The sequence below is a fragment of the Dermacentor albipictus genome, chromosome 9 (assembly GCF_038994185.2).
Source record: "Dermacentor albipictus isolate Rhodes 1998 colony chromosome 9, USDA_Dalb.pri_finalv2, whole genome shotgun sequence".
NCBI classification, from domain to species: domain Eukaryota; kingdom Metazoa; phylum Arthropoda; class Arachnida; order Ixodida; family Ixodidae; genus Dermacentor; species Dermacentor albipictus.
This window is the reverse complement of record NC_091829.1, coordinates 69,533,695-69,554,323: the sequence shown is the minus strand read 5'-3', so window position 1 is coordinate 69,554,323 and position 20,629 is coordinate 69,533,695. Positions and strand designations below refer to the sequence as shown.

The 20,629-nt window shown below is 44.4% G+C and overlaps 2 protein-coding genes across 5 annotated transcripts in view; one reads left to right on the top strand and one right to left on the bottom strand.

The window, feature by feature from the left end:
* Window positions 1–9,418, top strand: part of LOC135908571 (tyrosine-protein kinase transmembrane receptor Ror-like) — a 351,625-nt gene extending 342,207 nt beyond the window's left edge. For all 3 annotated transcript variants that reach the window (XM_065440375.2, XM_070526426.1, XM_065440376.2), the window contains one exon: window positions 1,210–9,418. In XM_065440375.2, the coding sequence (XP_065296447.1) occupies window positions 1,210–1,932 (723 nt within the window). In that variant the 3' untranslated portion in view covers window positions 1,933–9,418. The remainder of the gene's footprint in view (window positions 1–1,209) is intronic.
* Window positions 1–20,629, bottom strand: part of Trs31 (trafficking protein particle complex subunit 31) — a 111,297-nt gene that overhangs the window by 46,389 nt on the left and 44,279 nt on the right. The window contains exon 7 of one of the 2 annotated variants that reach the window (XM_065440377.1): window positions 15,049–15,265. The exons of the other annotated variant lie outside the window; for it this stretch is intronic. Within the exon in view, the coding sequence (XP_065296449.1) occupies window positions 15,167–15,265 (99 nt within the window). The 3' untranslated portion in view covers window positions 15,049–15,166. Of the gene's footprint in view, window positions 1–15,048; window positions 15,266–20,629 lie in introns of those variants that run through there. 2 annotated transcript variants of the gene reach the window in all.

The window sequence follows — 20,629 nt, the reverse complement described above, 5'->3', positions numbered from 1 at the left end:
GCTGCTTTATGATGCCGGTGGGAGCGCACTCACGTAGTATTTTTCGTACTTTGTGAGATTTCGTTTCCAGTCGGAAAAAATTGTACACAATTAGTACATCGCTGAAAACACTACAGTTATATGTCATTTTCAGGTGCCTACAAATACCTAATTGACACTTCGAAAATTAGGACAGTACTTCTCGAGTTAGATAATTGATTGCAATTACCGAATTAAATATCAGTAACGAAAGAATTACTGGCGGCTACTCCACTGTACTGGAAACAATATGCACTGGTTTTCTTCGAGCAACGCAACTGCTCTTTTTTAATGTCTTGGTACACGATAGTTGGGAAACATTGTATGATTCACTCAGTAACCAAAATGAGACCAAGCAGGATTCACTCAAAATAACAACCAGCAGCACTCATGCGCACCAGTGCTTATACTCGGACTCAGAGAAAAAGAAAGAAAAAGAGAGAGAGAGAGGCTGCAGTTTCGCCGGAAAGGCAGAGCAGTATTAGTGATAGCAAAGTATACAACAATTGCACGAAGGATGGTTAAGCCACCTAGAGGACTCGGGCTGTGAAATTAAACTGTCTGCTACTATGAGGTCTTGTATATGTATACGTACTCATATAACACCATCACTCCTGCGCTCAATTCTTCGATGTCAGAGGAAGGCTCTTCAAGTGCAAGAAATATATATATATATATATATATATATATATATATATATATATATATATATATATATATATACACACATACATATATGGAGTTCAGAAAGCTGATCTTGCCCCAGCCTCCCCTGGAAAAATGAAAACGCTCCACCTATGTAATTGAAGAAAATGGCTCGGCACTATCAAGCCCAACCATGAGCAGCCATGAATAAGATAGCAGCTATTGAAAGGTTTATGTTATCACATTTTCTATTCCTCACAAACAAACACATTACCTAACTCGAAGGCATCAAAAAGTTGGCTTTCCCGCAAAATGCGCACAGTGGATGTCACATGTTAAAGTGCACTATGAACAAGGAAAAAATTTTTTTGTATTAGGTTAGATCAAATAAGATCCTTCCAGGTAATGTGCATACAAATCCTTGTATGCAAAACTACAGTATTTGCAGGGCACTGATTACTTCATTGCACCTACATGGCTTGCAGGATAATCTGCTGTATACGATAAGTGTGCACAGTCTGACTATCAATGTCATGTGGTTCCCAGGTTGCCGCCGGCATGGAGTACCTGTCGGCACACCACTACGTGCATCGCGACTTGGCAGCACGCAACTGCCTCGTCGGCGAGGCGCTCACAGTCAAGATCTCAGACTTCGGCCTGTCCCGCGACGTCTACTCGTCCGACTATTACCGCGTCCAGTCCAAGTCCCTGCTGCCGGTGCGCTGGATGCCACCAGAGTCGATTCTGTACGGCCGCTTCACTACCGAGAGCGATGTGTGGTCCTTCGGCGTCGTGCTCTGGGAGGTGTTCAGCTACGGCCTCCAGCCATACTACGGCTATGCCAACCAGGAAGTCATCGACCTGGTGCGTGCGCGCCAGCTGCTGCCCTGCCCCGAGGACTGCCCGCCGCACCTGTACGCGCTTATGGTCGAGTGCTGGCACGAGGTGCCCAGCCGGCGGCCGCAGTTCCGCGAGCTGCACGCACGCCTCTGCTCGTGGCAGGCGCTGCACGCTCGCAGCGCCAGCCTCAGCACCCATGGCAGCAACCACACGGGCTCCACGTCGGTCAGCCACAAGGGCGGCGGCAGCCCGCTCCTGGGCGGACCACCCGGAGGCCCCATCATGGTGGACAGGCCCGTGACCCCGCTCGGAGGAGGAGGGATGAACCGGGGCCCACCCTGCCCGCTCCAGAACCCACCACCCCCGCCGCCGCTGTCGCACTTCGGGCCGCCATACAATGCGCTCGACACGAGGGTCTCCAAGGTCTGACAGATCCCCCGCAGCTGCTACTTTGTGTGAGCTGCGTAGATCTGTCTCTCGCTCCCAGAGGGCATTGCTGATGATGTCTTGCCTCAGGGATGTTGCAGTGAATTTTCAACGCTGCGTTACCCACCAACGGGCTCGCTACGTCGAAATGGACTTGAGGAATCCACCGCGGCCAAAGCTGCGAGAGTTGGTGCTCATGCGTGGCTGCTACTTCTTGTGAGCTTAACGAACCCTTTCCCAGTTGGGTGCCTGCTGTGTGCACCCGCCACAGAGACCTCGTAGCACCCTCACGACGGCAGAGTGCCGAGTAAAACTTTGGCACTCGAAACCTTGACAACTTGAGAAATCAGCAACGGTAGTCGTGAGAACTGCTCGTGCCCGGCAGCCAAGTCAAGTGCCGGTCTCTTGAACAAACGGCTGCAGAAGGTTTCCTTGGGACGTTGCCGACAACAGAGCGAATCGCGACTGTCTCGGCGGCGGCAGTGTGGCGCGGCCTTGTGCCTTGTGTGCCGCAGTGAGTGCTTTGACAACTGGTGAACCACCGATGAACTAACCTTAGCAATGGATGCAGCATCCCGAGCTTCAGCAACGACGCCTCGGAGAGCACATGAACATGGCCAAAGTCAGCTGACACTGCCACAGCAAAGGACGATTTGCGCGGAGCGTGCATATGCTCTTAAACAGCGAAAAAGCACGCCACACGAGATAGAACAAAGAATCACAGATATGCTTCTCTACCATTTATAAATTGCACACAGTACCGTGGATACCATGAAACGTGTCAGAAGAATACTCATCTAAATGAAACACTTTTGTGTTCATTTGTCTTAGCATGGGTAACATATTTTCCTTCAAACGAATCCTTCAAGTTTTCTTTTTACTGCCGCAGATCAATGATGACGCACGTATGTATATCTGCAATAAGAGACGTGTTCCTAAGCTTGTTTTGATAAGGCAGCAAATATTTTGCATCACTGTCACAGTTATTTCCTTTCTGGCATTGAACACATCCACTTCAGTTTGCCTTGAATGTGTTGCCGGTGTTCTTGGAGCAATCAGTGTGCCAGTATTAATAGAAACAGCTGGGTGCTATTTACAGTCAGTACTAATGCCACATTTCCAAGCATTAATAGATGTTCAAAAGATGCCGCCTCACGGTGTCTTGTTTACCAGCTTCTGCAGTGCTAACATTGTCCAACATACAGCACAACACAGTAAGAGTCAAAGGTAAACTGCAACAAAATTTAACTCTGGCTGAACTGGCAAAAAATGTGCGTATATATATATTACTTAAGCAATCTCAGCAATGTTGCAGGGCTGGTACAATTCTGTCTAATTTTCTCATAAGCAGCCCTTAAATAGCAGCCAAGCAGATGATGCTTTCACCCGGTGGTTAGCGGATGTGGTGTAAGTCCCGGCACATTGCCTCAGGGATGCTTTACCGCACCATGGGCAGCCAAAGGCAGCACCTAATCTCAGAGGTCATGCCAAGAAGCTGCGTGTTCCGAGTCGTGCATAACTTTCAGCAAGCAGTAATGGTGTAGCTTTTTTTCTGTTTCAGTATCAAAAACGTCAACTATAGTGAGCCTTTCAAAAAGCATCAACTCGTATTTCAAACGTAACATCTTGCATGGAAGCTGCTCTGTATCGACATACTCATTTGAAGCTAGGCTTTTTTACGCAGCCCGCAATTGGTTACAGTTGACCTCTTAAAGGGAGCCATCTCGTCTAAGACATTAGGTGTACTGTTTCCACGAGGATATTCACTTACATCATGGCATGTGATGGCTTTCACAGTTTTTCTTATTTGGCAAAGCTTAAAAAGAAACCTCTGTTAACCTAAGCCTACATGCAAATTGAAATGATCACACTTTTTACTCTTTGGGAACTCAGCTCCCAAGAAACTTTCAGTTGTGCCCATGGTAAATGCATCTACTAAATTTTGCAGGTGCTAAAGGTGCTGTGCGATATGTCACTACAATGTTGACCATATTTATGAAAATCCATTTCATTCTTTGTTCTTGTATTTAAAAGTAGCGTGAAAAAACAAATTGGAAGAAAGGAACTAAATACCACTCACTTGGCCTGATTTATATTCAGTGGCATGAGCTAAATGGGAAGAATATGTGAACACTACATGCACAAATTAATTGGCTATCATATCAGCAGCTGTCGAAAGTTAATGTCAAGGAAAACAATCTTTACAAGTTCATAGACAGATTGTCAATACGAGCGCTCCGGCTTTTTTATGTATGTATGGATCCTACCTTCACCAAAAATTTTAATCTAGCAAAGTGGGTGCTTACAGCTGCTATGTTCTTATTTCATTATTTTTTCTTACTGCCTTCAATCATTGGACTTAAAGGCCACTTGGTACGAGAGAGAAGTATTGGACAATAAAAAATGAAATGGATTGATGCCACCAACTTCTGGCTATGTGTATTTTAACAGAAGCCAGTTACGATAGAGAGAGGCATATACATGGGAAGGCCTGGAGAGCTAAATTCTGCCCCGTGACAAAACTCTGCATTGCACAGATTCTCCACTGGAAGGCAAAATTTATTTACACCCTCAACCGTACTCTGCATTGTGCTGTACTTTAAGCTCATTGAGAAGACCTAAGGTAAAGCAGGGGCCTTACCTGTCACATTTCGGTCACCGTCACGGCACCAGCAAAATTTAATTTAATCTCACATTTGAATACCACCACATTTACTGATCCACTCAAAGGCGTACGTGTTCCTCAATCGTGACTCAATGTTTGTGAGCAGGGCCACTCGCACACTCACATTTCAGTGCGAGCCTGAATGCACCTCAAGAACGCCAGTCATCGCTGCAAGAACCGTGACATGCCATTTACATAACTTTACACAAATTGATTTTACAGTGACTTTTTACTGCCTTTTCTTTACACACAGTTTACAAAAGCGTGTTTACAGCCCATTTGTAGACAAATATATTATTGCCAGACTCTCTTTTGTTACGTGAGAACCACCATGTTTGTGTTTTTACCCATTTGATGTTGTGCTGTCACTTTGTATTGCCAGAACTTGCGTGACGTGGTTCAAGGAGCAATAAGAACACTCAGATCATACCAAGGGCACGCCACGAAGCTGTTCCGTCATTCATAGCAGCCTTAATAGAAAAAAAAAGATGCGGTGCTCCTTCTGACACACTCTTCTGTCACATTATTATATTCTTTTTATTGTGCCATGTGTTATTCTACAGAAAAACATGTTTTGTGCAACTAGTCCCTTAGTAGGAAACACTATGTGTAAAAAAAAAAAAGTTTAGGTGCTTATCTTAGGAGAAGCCGTGAAATGACTTCAGACATTGTTACGAAACTATGTGAGTAGTATCCCATGTTTTTACATTCATAAGCCTGCACCAGCAGTTACGCAAACCTTGGAAAAGAAAAGTGAAGAAGTATAATGTACCCACATCCAGATATATATGATGCTCAAATTTATAAACTCAAGGCGGCACAAAGTGAAGACCCAGAAGCAAGGTTTTGATTTGAATGTTCTGTCGCAGCAGGGGCTTTTGCTTGTGGCTTCACAGCAGTGCAAACAGCAACGCCACGAACAAAACGAAAGGATTCAAATTCTTTTACAAGTAGCACTGTACTTTGCGCTTATGCAGTTTGATTTCTTAGAGTGGGCTTTAAGAGAAAACAATTGAAGACAGGAACAGGCCCGCTGATTAACCTTTTATAAGTGTTACACCCATAAATAATTTGCAGACGCTAAAGGGCAAGGAATGCTTAGCTCCTTGCCAACTTCTTCATGTTGCTGGTCTTTGTCAGGATCACTCGAGCGTGATCCGATAAATTGCCGTGAAAAACTGCACCGCCCCCAGCCCCTCAGAGTGCAGATAGCGTTAAATAGCATGTTGACTATTATTTTTGTGGAACATGCATGCACTTTAACCTAGTATACAACACAGTGTTCGAACTTCAATGACTGTTTCGTTACAATGTTCTGAAGTCTCTTCAAGGCCACATTATCTCTGCTTTTGATAAAAACTTTTATGAGTTGACAATATTATATACTTAAGTCTGCACAGTATACAGGATGTGTCTTGTCAGGACACAGCAAGGACATTAGATGCGACAACCTCTTGCATAGCGGCACTGTCCGGCCAACATTAAGGCCAGGCCTGTGATGTCTCCTTGCACACGCTCTTGATGTGAGAACAAAAGAGATACGAACAACGAAGCAAGTCTCTGAATACCAGTACTAGTATAAGCAATTTTGCAAAAGGAGTGCTATCTCCACTGGTGGTTATAGAATAGATTTTTCAAACAATCTGTGAATACTTCACCATGTAACTTGACTTTTACTTAATGTGTGAAAAGCCTTGATTTCAAGAACAGAACTCCCATAAAAAAAAAAAGACGGAGAAGGCTTGCACACTGCAATATGTTTTAACTTTCTGTGGGCACACAAATATTTCAAATTTTCAAAAACAACACAGGAGTTCATTGGAGCGTGTATGTGCGCAATGGTATCAGCGATGCTTTCGATGTTGTTTGCTGGAAATGTTAAGCCCCATTTGTTGCTACCCGTCTTTGCACAGCCAAAATACATGGACACGTGTGGAGCGTCCAGGTATATTATGTATGAGCACAAGGAAAACATATCACAGTGCTACTAGCAACACATTATGCATCAAGAAGTACTTGTGGAATGCAGCTACTATGGCTGGGAGGTTTGCTTGACGGTACAGTCGAACGCTGTTATAACCAAGACGCACCCACTCTGAAAGTATCTTTGCCACATCTGATATTTATTTTAAGCATTTATACCTGTCAAACTCTAGTGTTGGTCAGACACAATTTAGATTTACTTCGCTCTATTGGATGATTATCGTTCGACTCTGTCAGGGCAAGCGTGCTTGTGAGTATCTTTGAAGAGCGACATAGTTTCGTAGACTTCACCAGTCCAAACTTGAACAGAAAATTAAAAATTTCCTTACTCAGACGTGTAGTCAACAGACTACATTACAAATTAATGCTTCTTGCAGGACTTCACAGTGAACATTACTTTCATGAATTGCTGCACAAAAAACTCAAATTATTGGAATTTTGTACAAAGCTTAAGCAATAAAATGCGCAACAGTGGTATTGGAAAGACTCAACTCGTCCGCAAAAGTTAACACACAGCGGGATCCATGAAAGGGCCGGTTATCTCTACAGCCTCGGAATGCAGCCTTGTATCTGGAGTTCCTGCCTTCACTACTGCATACAAACAACATACTCCTGGACAGTTTTACTGGCTGTGGTCATAAACTGCTCAGAAATTCATTAGCATTTCTCCAGATGCTATGGTCCATAAACTTATGCACTTGACAGTACCATTGGTACAAATATAAGCCTAAGCAAGTCGGTAACAACTTAAAGATTACAGTAAAGATTACGGTTGCATAAGCTGCAGTTACCGGGAAGCATGAGAAGCAGTCGGGGACCCTTTAGTGCTATCCCGCTCTACTCTTAAAGGCAAAGCTTAAGCGTAGGCCAAATTTTCAAGTAGCAATGTGCGTGGGTTCACAAAGAACAGACCGCACTACTTATAATATAAATATCGATGTCACCTATGTGTGTATATATCTAAGGAAGGGAAGGGAGCACCCCATTCAATTTAGCATATGTGCAGCAGATTGTGTACGCAATGATTCAAATAGCAGGCTAGCTGTTAAATGAAATTGCAGAATTTATAGTCCTAGAATGATTTCAACCAGCTGGGGTTCTTTAACCCCTTCCGTGCCACATTGTTATCCCAAATTCCGACCAAAAATGTCCAAATTATTCTGCAAGACCCCGGGCACCAACAAGTTATGCCTCCCCGGAAAGAATAATCTCACTTCTGCTTCCGCTATCAAATTGACTGCGTGCTGCCACCTACCAAGAGTACGAGTAAGCGCTCGGATAAAACTAAACTCGTAAATGGCATTGCTAGAAAATGCAAGATGTACAGCTGATGAGCTGAGCTTGCCTTTGGCCGTTTTTACCAGAAACGCATGGACGAAAGCAGCTCATCCAAGCCAGAGAAGGAGTTAACGTGTCCATAAATATAAGTACATATGTATTTTTGCATTTCATGTCTACTGGAACGCAACTGCAGCCGGGAATCAAACCTATGACTTTGTGCTCCGTGTAAGAACACCATGGTCACTGCCAGGTTAGACAGAGTTTAACCCCTTAAGTGTTTTAATACTTTGACTGAAAGTGACCTTACTTTTCTTTTTTCTTTTTAATCACTTATTTTCAAGCTTCCGTCAATCGAAAACCCTTCTAAAGCTATATAGACCAATTTGCTCAATGTTTTAAATGTGAAAATGCTGCACCACTGCCGGGCTAAGTAAATGTCTTTGCTTTCCACATTATCGCTTTAGGTAGAAGCGATGAGAAGACTATTATCATCCTTTTAGCTCGAAGAAGAAGACTTTCGTGCATTGCTTTCGCTTATGCTTTCAATGATGCTTTCAATGTCAGAATCGAGCGGCGGCTATCACTTGCACGCCCGACTCAATTGCAAGCTGTCAGTGGCAGACGCCATCATTCCAACTCGACCAAATGGTGCAAGAAAACAAACAACGTGCTGCCATCTAGGTAGTAGAAAACAAAACACTGCAATAAATTTGCCCCTCAAGCACTTAGGAAGTGGCTGCCATCTAGGTTGCAGAACAATAAGGCGAAATCAACGCAGTTTATGTACTATAAGAAAAGCGATATGGAGGTACAAAGTTTATCTAAGTTACTTTGAAACTAGGATTATTGCTGGTGACAAGCTGAGCTCATCAAAAACAATTAAGGGGGTTAAATTATTCTCTTTAGCAATGACAAGTTCTGAAGCCTATTCAAAGATGTGACCTGCCTTTTTTGATTTTGCCAGCATGTTCTGCTGGGAAACGTGGCAATTTCCCACATCATCTTGTCCTTGTCAGTCTGCTGTTGTCATTGCATGTATTGGCTTCTGTTATTGCAGAATGTAACGATAACAGTACCCCCAGGCCTAGAAACCCGTGCCATAGAGAGTAAGACAATATCTGAAAGGCAATGATTGCGGCAATGGCAGCTGCATTCCACAAGGACTTGCTGCAGTAGTTAGGTGACAGACATCACTACACTCACTCACACACCACAGCAGAGGCTAATGTAATAATGTGTGCAAAAACAAATGTGTGCATTTGTGTGTGCGTGTATGCGTGCGTAAGTGCATTTGCTACTTTCAGGGTGACGTCGACAGCCGCTGGCTCACGTCCCCTTCACCTCAACCCCCCAACCTGCCTTTTGGCCCCCGACCCCATGACCCTTTTGCACTTCCAGAAAGGTGCTCTCCTGCGATGCTCTTGCAGCGCGTGTGTCGAACTGTTTGTTCACATTTGTACAAAAGAAACAAAGAAAAAAAAAGAATTTGCCCGTCAGTGTCTGTGACTGGATGTGTTACTCTTTTTATACGTAAAGATTAATAAAGTTAAGTTATGGTGACTGTGGTGTTCGTCTCAGAATTTTTCATCGTGGGCAATCTCTCAAGTATTACAATGTGCTCACTTCCAATAATAAAAATAGAAATAATAATAAGCCACTCAGCACAGCTAAGAATGTTTCATGTAAGAATTGTGCCTCTGTGTTAAGCCTTATAAGTTCTCTTCTTCAATGAAGGGAACAAATCGCTTGTGAAATTTGACAGAAGTTGCCTTCTCTGCAAGTCTTGATTTCAGGCAGTCATTACTTTGTAATCATTAATTAAATTTTCTGTTCTTATCACCTCTTGTACTGAGCTGAGTGGTTGGTGCTAGTGGTTACAGCAATGTGGCGTCATCTGACCCAACGAATAAAACTGGAAAACAAAATGGATCGTTGGAAATTACAGACCCAGAAATGACGCTCATGCTACCTAGTAAATGCCAAGAAAAACGATTCTCATATTTGAGAAGTTTCATTAGCCCTGCACCATTTGCAGAACTACTACAGTGATAGCTATAGATAGCTAAAGCGATGGCCTGAGATACCTAAAATGATAGCTGAAGATGTGTGGCGGCTGCTTCAGATTTTGGCACACATTCCCTTAGTAATATGTTGTGTTGGCTGGCTTCCTTGATATCCACATATTTGCAACTTCGTTTTCCCTTTGGAGGGAGCCACTCAGCTAAGAAAGTGTGTAATGTGACACAAAAAAGAAAGCATTCTGGTGGGAGATATTGGACTGGCATAATAAAGGGATGTATTTTACTTGATTTATGCCAGTCTTAATACCCACCATTCATGGCTGTCTGTTCGCCTTCATAATGTGGGCAGGGCACTGCTCCAACCACTAATGAAGCACGATAGGAATGGCTCGTAATACGGTAGAATTATTTTGTTACTGTGGCCATGATCTCAATTTATGACACTTGTATTAGTCAATCTCTTCCTGCTCCATGTCCGACTACATTTAAACTGAGGAAACATATATAGTAGTTGAGCATCTCATCAATGTGAACTTGGAACAAACTATTATTGCAGAGACATGATTATTATTATTACACACTATTATTGCAGAGACGAGAGCAGAGAGATGATCATTGAATGCATGTGTCTAGAGCAGTTCTACAAAAGCATCCCACAATCTCTGAAGCTGTGAGTGCAAGACAGAGGAAACAAACATTGTGGAAAGGGTGGCCAAATTAGCCAAAGAGTACACAACACATAGAAAGCTGAGCACTGAGAACGGAAGTTCAGAAGGTCGAAATGGACCACAGAAACAAGTTTTGTTCAAAGAAGTATGGCAGACCAAACGACTGAAGCATGCAGACTTGGAAAAAAGGATGCCACAAAAGAGCGAAGAGAAGTTAAATCACAAAACCATCCAAAAAGAGCAGAAAAGAATTCAAATCTACCAGACCGATCCACCGCTATAAGTCCCACAAACCCAGACATATCGCTGCCAACTGCAGAAAGCCAAGGGTAGTTTTTTCCTATGTGGGCAAAAGAGAACATGGAACTTTTATGCCCATATCTTCACAACCTGCATATTAATGGAAAACCATGCCGGGTGCTTTGAGACAGTGCCACCACCATGGACCTTGTCCATCCGTTTTACGTGACGGCAGATGACTTCACCGGAGAAGTAGCGTGGATTAAACAGGTTGTGAAAGAACACAGCGTGTATGTGCTGATGGTGAAAGTCAAAATCAGTCAGCCATTTGGGAAACTTGTGATTGAGGCTGCAGTTTCCAAATTCTTGTTGCTGCAGTACCCTTGCATTTTTTTTGATCGGTTGGACCAGTTACTGCGTGAAAAGGGGCTGAAACTTGGAGAGGGCACAGTACAGGTGTTGACGCAATCCAAAGCTTGTCAAATTGCGTCGCTTTCATCTGAAAATGCAAAAGTTGCTCCAGCAGAAGTCGCAGAAGCGGTAGCCTCAGCAACAGAAACTGAGCTAGGCTCGGGGTATGAAGAAGTGGTAGAGGAAATCTTGCCAGCTGACCAGCTTAACGAGAGCGTATCACAAGGCATGTGTCAAAGTTTACGCCTGCAGGAAAGCCAGCTGGTGCACTCGCAAACGAGACAGAGTCATTACTATCACCGGCCTCAAAGAACTTTGATCGGCTCTCACGTGTGGACAGAGTCCCTGGCAGACGAGCAAAAGAACGACATCAGCCAAGCTAAATTACATGTAACAGCTAATGAAGGCATTGCAAGGTGCAAAGTGACAATGCAAGAGAAAGCAGGCTTGTTATATCGGCACTAAAGAGACTGAAAGGACAGGATTCTGGACCAGTTAGTCATACCTACTAAGTACAGGGATAATTTTTCGGGTCTCTGTCATGGAAATGGGTGGTCTGGCCACCTAAGAATAAACAAATCGAGAAAAAGATTGCTTATGAAATACTACTAGCCTGGCTGTTTCAATGACGTAGAAAACTTTGTGAGATCATGCAAAGCCTGTGAGCACTCGGGCAAACCAGGAGAAACGCAGAAAGCTCCTCTAAAGGTAGTGCCCTTAATATCAGAACCTTTCAGACGACTTGTGATAGACACGGTAGGGACTCTACCAAAGACAAAGTCGGGTTACAGGTATCTGTTTACCATGCTGTGTCCAGCTAGAAAGTTTCCGGAGGCAATCCCCCTGAAAGCACTCAGCTCAACCGAAGTGGTAGATGTGCTTTTGACAGTATTCACTTGAGTCAGGTTTCCAGCCGAAATTCAGGCGGATCAAAGGTCAGTATTCACCAGCTCACTGACTTCCACATTCTTACAAAAGTGCGGGGTAAAGTTGATAGACATTTCTGTCCATCATTCTAAGTCACATAGTGTAGAGAGGTGGCATTCAGTGCTTAAGTGAGTTGTTCGCACTCTGTTATGAGCACCAGTGGGACTGGGAGAATTGTCTTCCAGCTACTTTGTTTGCTTTACGAATGGTTCCTCGTGAGGCTACAGGGTTCTCGCCAGGAAAACTAGTGTACGAGGGGACACTCCATTCCCCACCGAGAATGTTGAGAGAGATGTGGGAGGAAAGAGGATAAAGTCAAACAATGGTAGAGTATGTGCTAAATCGGCTTAAATGGCTAAGTGCAATACAAGGACTAGTTGAAAAGAACATGGGCGTGGCACAAAAGAATGCCAAGCTCTATCACAACAGGAATGTGAGGCTTGGAACATTTACCTGACCAGGTAATGATCCTCAAACCTTCAAGAAAGAACAAGCTTGAAGTTCACTGGGACGGGCCCGTTAAAGTGTTGCACAAACTTTCAGATACTAACTATGTTCTGAAAGTGCCCGGTCGCAGGAAGGAGGTGAGGATATATCGCTGCAATTTGATGAAGCTGTATATAGAGCGGAGCGGAGTCGTTATTTGTACCATCAAAGAGCAGGATGGCACTAGTACCAAGTTTAAGGTGTATAAGGTGACCTGTAACTCTGAAATCAGCCTAGAAGTAGTAAAATATTCAGTAAGCTCGCACGCTCTAAGACCCAAGCAGGTAGATGAGCTTGTAGCAGCAGCAGCACCGGCATCGCATGAGATGACGTAGACACTCGCATTTACACGAGGCACGAGCGGCTGGCACGCTCTGGCACAGGCTAGCGTTCCGAAGGAGATTAAAGAAAAGAATGCTACTCTAAGAGATCGAGTGCCGGTACTTCCTCTCCTGCGAGAGCCCGAGTCTTTACCGGTCTGCGTGGTCGCTCGTCGTCACAAGCTAAAAAGGGTGTTAGGGGAATATCTTGACAGATTCAGCGATCAGCTGGGTAGAACCGAACTAATAAAGCATGAAATAGAGCTGACATCGACCAAACCCGTAAGATCAAAGCCTTATAGGGTGTTTCCACAACACAGAGAAATTATGGAGGCAGAGATACAGCACATGCTTGAGTTGGGAGTTATTGAGCCCACTGAGAGTGACCGCACATCACCGCAATACTTGTGGAAACCCCTAATAAGGACCCTGGTCCGTGTGTTGATTACAGCAAGTTAAATGCCATCACCAGGGATCAGTTGTACCTGATACCCAACATTGAGGAACGAATCGAAGAGTTAGCGCTGCTGAATACATTTCAACTATAGATCTCATGCGGGGATACTGGCATATTCCCCTTTCAGGAAGTGCCACCCGCCATGCCGCATTTCTCTCACCTGTAGGCAGTTTTCACGCTGTCATTCTCAGCTTCGGGCTGAAGAGCCTGCCGTTTAGCTTCCCTAAGTTGATGGATATTGTCCTAGAAGACATGCAGGAGTTTTCATTGCCATATCTTGATCATGTCGTAATTTTTTCTGACAGCTGGAAACAGCACGTATCGCACCTCGAGCAGGTGTTCTCGCGGTTGAGGGAAGCAGGCTTAACGATGAAGGTGGAAAAATGTAGGTGTGGCTGCTCGCAGGTTGCTCATTCGGGCCATGTCGGCCAGGGCAGGAGGCAGCTGCCCGAGCTGAAAACAACTACGATTGGAGATTTTTCGAAGCCACGCACGAAAACAGTCATTAATTAATTTTGGGGGCTTGTTGGGTACTATCAATGGCACATTCCGAATTATTCGCAAATAGCAAGTCCTTTGATGGATGCAGTCCGAAAGGGAGCATCAAGTAACATGCACTGGGATAAGCATAAAGAGAACACTTTCCAAGGTTTGAAAGCATTATTATTTTCTGATCCTGTGCTTTGCGTGCCAGACTATACAAAGCAATTCATAGTTCAGTGCGACACAAGCGGGGTTTAGCCTTAAAGCATACAGCAACAAGAAGCTCTCCAGCAATGATGACAATGGGCACAGCAAATAAAGTTATCTTGTATATAGGTCAATTCTGCATGTCTTGAATTTTTTTCATTGCAAACATGGGGGGCATGCTATATTTTTCTTTCATAAATCTGGTACACATTACCTTCAGGTGCACATTTAGTTTCCGACATAGAACCTGTGAAAATTGGGTGCGTGTAAGACTCGGGGGTGCATAAGAATTTGGTAAACATAATAGATGCCAGTGGAACCTGCTGCTAAGTTCACATACTATGTGACACCTTTGGTTAGAAGGATGTTCTACATCCACCCACCTAGCCATGAGTGGTGTTGGCTAACACTTCCGAAGTCATATCTCCATACACACAAATATCCAAGAAAGTGGACGAAGGAACAACCATCACCATAACTCAGTTCTACGTATGCTGAAGATGTAGGTTCAGTTTTCACAGTCAGCAAAATGTTTTTTTGTCCACTTTCATCACCCTTTACATTATCATTTCTACATTTCAATTAAAAATCACAGCTAATTGGCCCTGTGGTTTTCTTGGTTTCATTATCTATTGGCTTTGTGTGGTTCTAACTAAACACTGAGCCCTGCAGTTCCCACTTTTTGGACGAGTGAATTAGTAAGAAAAGTTCAACACACAAACAAACAAATGAGACAGGAAGATGAAAACATACAACATGCAGTGGTAAAACAAGAAAAACAGGGCAAGTCTCAGGTGGAGCCAAGATATCGACAAAGGGGCCGCCGAAATATTGGCTCCAGCTTGAAGCTTCCTTTGTCCGACCAATGTTCACGACTTCCAGGTCTCCACCTTGTCGTGAACCTCTGTCTTTGCTTGCACAACATGCATTGTGAGACAGGGTTGCATGTGATCAATTATATACGACAAAGTGCTCGACACAGGAGTTCTTTTATTCTGAAAGAACAGTGAGCTAACGAAACGGGGGCATTGGTGGTGCAGTTCTGTGGGTGACTGTACATGAGGACGGACTAGGAGCTCCAGGTGGCTTTATCGGTTCTCCATCGCTTTGTCCCTGGCAATGACCGATTCCTCAAACTTAATCATGAAGGTTGTTCCTTTGTACCAGTGGGCAGTCACCTTGGCTGGCTGCAGTAGCACAAAACACAAGAAGAAAGGAAAGGCACACTTAGAATGGAGACAAACATATGTGCTGTTGGCCCGAATAGTTTCCTTAGCTAAAGTACTCATGGCAGGATTATGTATTGCTTAGCGTTATGACAATAATGAATACCAAGAATAGAGCTTTATAATCATCAATGGAGTGTACTTATGCTTGCAATAAAAGCTGGATTTCTATACCACATCTGTAGCTCAACCACAGCAGTATATATGTTGTGTAGAGAAGCTATGCTTCAGTACAAAGCTGCTTTAAACCCAGTCTTGAAGCAGGATTCAACGGTGAAAACCCAACTGTCACGAGACAGAAGCCACTCTATGCAGTCTCGAACAATTTTGGTATCGTGTCAGGTGACTCCATCCTATGATTGCAAATTTCTTAAGTTTGATCATGTCACCCACTTCTGTGCTGTTCTCGACTTTGTTTCCCCTTTGCTTGGCCACCATTCTGTAATTCTCTCAGCTCCACACATAACATGACCTGCCCAACCTTCCTGTCTATTTAAAGTCAAACCAGCTGGCAATTGCTGGCAAATCAGTGCTGTTATTTTTGCAATAAAGCTTGAACATTCCATTATACAACTGTTGTAGCATTACTGCTAGAGTGATGGCAGTGCCGATGGGAATGATGTTTGCCTGGCATAAAGGGGAGAACCCGCTCGGCATCCGACTGGACGGTCCCCATCATAGAGATTCCTCAGCTTTTAACAATGCACCAGAGTCCATGGCCAGGCTGGCTCCCACAACAAATCCTGCGGCTCAATACCACCCACTTGCCTCAATGCCATAAGCTTGTTGGGACAGATCAATGTTTTGGACGCAGAAGCCTAAAGGCAACTAGACGTTTCTACAAGTCCAGTGCCGCCAAATATAGCGATGCATAGCTTTATTTCCAGTCTGCGCGAGAGCACTTTGGCTCGGGAACTTTCGTGACCGACACGTACATACCTGTAACAAAACCCATCATAATCCAACTTCCTTAACTGAACAACACACAACACTAAAACACACACATTTTAGTCAGACCAACAAAAACCCTTTCACATAACACTCCTGAAATTAGTGTAAGTTAGTCACAGACAAGAAACATGCTTGTTAATTCAAGTACTTCATATATATGGAACTGACAAGGCCAACAATCCTGCCCCTTTGTAGTGATTACTGTAGTGCAGGCATGTGAAGAAACAACAAATAAACAAGACACAACAACACAATAACTTCCAACAGCTTTACCAAGGCACTGAGCATTTTTATATGACACTGGTTTGTCACATGCTCAATGACCATTGAAAGCTATATAAATTAAAATTATCAAGCTCATTACTGAACATGAGAGACTGTTATAGTTCAATGGGGTTGGTTAATCTCCTCAATGTCAATTATATGACGATTATCTCAAGTCTAAACATAGCTGCAACTGTTATTGTCCTCTCTTTGCCTACCATTGGCACAATACTTGTTGAGTGACCTAGCAAGTGACCTAATTACACCAACAACACGATACATTTTATTATGTATGCAAAGTACAGCAGATCACTCCAATGACACTGAGTGCAGCCAACAAACACACATGCCATATCAAAGCACAACAATCACCATATAGTGAGTGTTTTCTTAACCAACAAGCAATTTTAAAAATCACCAGTGGCACATAGCACAATCCCAATCCTTGGGCTGGATTACTCTCAGAGACACATATTACTTGCATGAGAAATCGAAGTACACAATCGGCTAATCACAAAATTTCACCAAGTATTTATTTCATGGGACACTGCAACTTATGAATCATAGCCGAAGAGTTCGAAAGGCAAATCAACTTGGAATAAATTCAGAAAAGGGCCTGAATTTTGATACGTTTGTTCCTAAAGTCGGCAACAAAATACATTGGCGTTCTAGTTATTTCTGTACTTCAATAAACAACACCTTCATAAAAAAAGTAAGTAGAACAAGAGTTCATTTTTACTACAACACTGGCGGCCTTTATCTCTAAAACTGGTGGCACATTTAAGATTTGGTCCAAGTAAATGTAGTGTAGTAAAGAAAAAGTTTGCAAATCACTGCGCTAGCCGCGAGGCTAGAAGCTCATGTTCACTAGGATTGGGACTGCCTCGCGCTCACTGTGGACTGATTTGCCTTAGTGTGCATTAACCGCATAACACATTTGGTAGAGGTGCTGGGTTTCCATACACTTGGTTTCCATGTTGAACACAACGCAATGCGAATAGTGCAATTCCAAGTGAGCACGAACTTAAGCCTCGTGGCTAGTGCCAGCACAGTGGCCCGCATCATCTTCACTAGTGTCTTGAAAACTTGCCAGCTTCAATTCATAAATTGCAATATGTGCCCCAAACTAATGAGTCATAAAGTCAAATAGTAAAAATTTCGTTATGCAGTAAAACCCCCATTAAACCTTTTTAAACTGTACCCACTCGAACAGTAGTTTCGTATTAAAGGTAGTAAAGTCAAATCCCTGACTCTGCAGCTATTGAACATAATGTGTTTTGTATCGGCATAAACTGTACCAACTTATTGCGCACTGTTAGATACGGGACCGTTTCCTGAGCCTACTTCAAGTTCACCAGACCCCATCGAATCGCACCACAGCTAATTAAGGAGCGCAGAAGCGCAGATACCACATTCCCGAGGCACGGCACGTGCAAACAAGTTGGCGTCCCCCACCCCGTGTGCCGCAGGTGGAGCTATTCACTGCTTGACTCTTTCCGAAAGTGAAGCGAGAGCCTGGCACTGTTCCAGGTAACTTGAGTCCAGGAGGCAAGACGGCTGTAAGGCACCGTGAAACCCTGTCTGCCTTGGTCCGCCGTCGCCCCCATCCGCCTATTGTGACGGCGCATTGCAAGTCAGCAAGGCAAGACCGCAGGGAGAAGTAAACCGTCGGACTATGGGGGACCAAGCAGTGACCCTCTCCACCAGGTGTGACACCATCGCACGGGCGCCTACAATTGGCCGAAAATGATGTGTCTTCGAGGCACAGAAGGGCTTAAAAGACACAGACCGGGAGCATTCCTGGAGCATTCCTTGATTCATCTCTTTCGAGCTTCTTGCCACGGGCCGCTGCGTCCGAGTTGCTGCCGGCCCGTAATGACTTTACGACTGTTAATTTACTCTCACTGTAAATAAGGTAAATAAACCTCCAAGTTTTTTGTCCTAAAGTCCTCCTCAACTCCTACAGCACATATCGGTTCGCGCATAGTGTTTGCGCTTTTCCTAGCACAATCACGGTGGTAGGTCGGCCAAGCAGAAGAACAAGCCTCAGAGATCAGAACGGCCTCCAAATGCAAATGCAGAGGGCACTTGGAAGGGTAAAGCCAGATTACCATCAACATCATTTTGGCGCCGAGCCCGAGAGAGCATTGTGGCTGGCTAGTGGTGGCGTGTGTTGTGGTGTCGTGCAACCTAGGACAAAAACCGGGTGCTCAGCATAAAAGAAAAATTGGACATCGTGCCATCGAACGTGGTACGAAGTTGGCACTGACAGGCAAGAGGGATCTACCGTTCACTACGGTGTATGGCATTTGAAATGCAAAGGAGAAGATACTCGGCAGTGGTGCTAGGACAGCGAAAAGATGTCGGCTACGAGGTTCGACATTTCACCATCGTTGCCTCTGTTATTGCCAAAGTGTCGAATAAAGACAGTGAAGAGGATGACACGAGAAGCAACAGCACGGGTAATTCAGGCCTGACAGTGGAAGAAGCTGCATGTTATGTTAGCCTTGTGTGGATGTTTGCCGAGGGGGCTGGCGGAAAAGGAGGCTCGCAGCTTAAGGGAGTTTGAGGCCACTGTCGTCACGGCTAGGCTGCCACGGCATCAAACGAAAATAATAAGACTTTTGTCACGCGATGTCAATTATGCATCTTGCCTTCTCATGTAAATAATATACACTTGTTCAAGCAATCCAGTTCAAGGATAAAAATGGTGCTATCTGCCACAAACAACTTTTTAAGAACTCTAGTCAGACTTAAAGAAAACCTGCGAGCGCATGGGTGCTCAGCATGCAGCATGGCGAGCGAAACATGCACATGCACTTTTGGACAATGATACTATAAAATACTGCCTATTTTTAAACTAAAACTAGATGCACTCAGCAAGGTGGGCTCAGCGGCTGTGCCTCTAGCATGTTCACTAACCCGCTGCTCTTCACCATGCAGGTGTTTACCGAGGCAATCATCCTGACGCTTCTTCGTGTTCCGGCCGTTCCCGCTCCTTCGTGCATGCCAGTTGCGTGCGCATCATGGCCCTACTCAAACGATGACCCGCTGGCGATTACAACGCATCTTCGTGCATCTACTATCAACGGAACTATACAATCGGTATCGCCCTCGCTGTTCCTGGACCTCGGTTAAGCCAATCAAGCACCATCGTCATCGACAGCCGCCTTCACGGCAGCTATAAATCCTCCGCATCTGTGCGACACGTTTCGTGGGCTCAGCGGCTGTGCCTCTAGCATGTCCACTAACCCGCTGCTCTTCGCCATGCAGGTTGGTTCACCATGCAGTTTATTTGCTAAAAGGACGAGCAGTTACCTCTTGGTACAGCTGCCGAGCCCCCAGTGTTTGTTTTCTATGGCGTGTGAGTGCTTTGTTGTTGCGAGTTTCCTGTTGCTGCAATCAGGCGATGTTGAGCTGAATCCTGGACCCCACACAGCGGCAGTCTTAGAGGAGCTAAAGTGTCTTCTGGACAATCTAAACTTCTCTCGGAAGTCCAGGATCTTAAACATAAGTTGCTGGCAACTAATGACGCCCTGGTCGAACTCAGTAGACGCTTAACAAGCGTTGAAGCAAACTGCCAGCAAATTGAGCCCTTGAGGCAGCAGCTTGGAACCGTGCAAACCGACACCGCTGAGACGGTTCATCGGGTTTGTAACCTTGAAGCTCGCCTGGATGAAGCCGATAATCGCTCTCGGCGCAATAACTTGATTTTTTATGGCATTATGGATACTAACAAATCTGAATCATTTGCTCAGTCAGAAGAACTGGTCATTCGGCTGTATTCTGACCAGTTAAATGTTTCTTTAGAGCCAAGGGAAATCGAGCGAGTGCATCGCCTTGGTCGATACATTCCCGGTCGTAACCGGACCATCATTGCCAAACTTTCCTGCTTTAAAACAAGAGAATCCATCTTGTCGAATGGCCGCAAGCTTAAAAACACTTCATACAGCATGGGTGAGGATTTTTCTAAGCCGGTACAGAACGCGCGAAAACATCTTGTCGCTTTTGCACGAAACCAATCAGTTCCCTTTTCTCTTCGCTTTAAAACATTATTCATAGGTTCAAAACGCTACATTTTTGATCCAGCTTCCCAATCTGTGAAAGAAC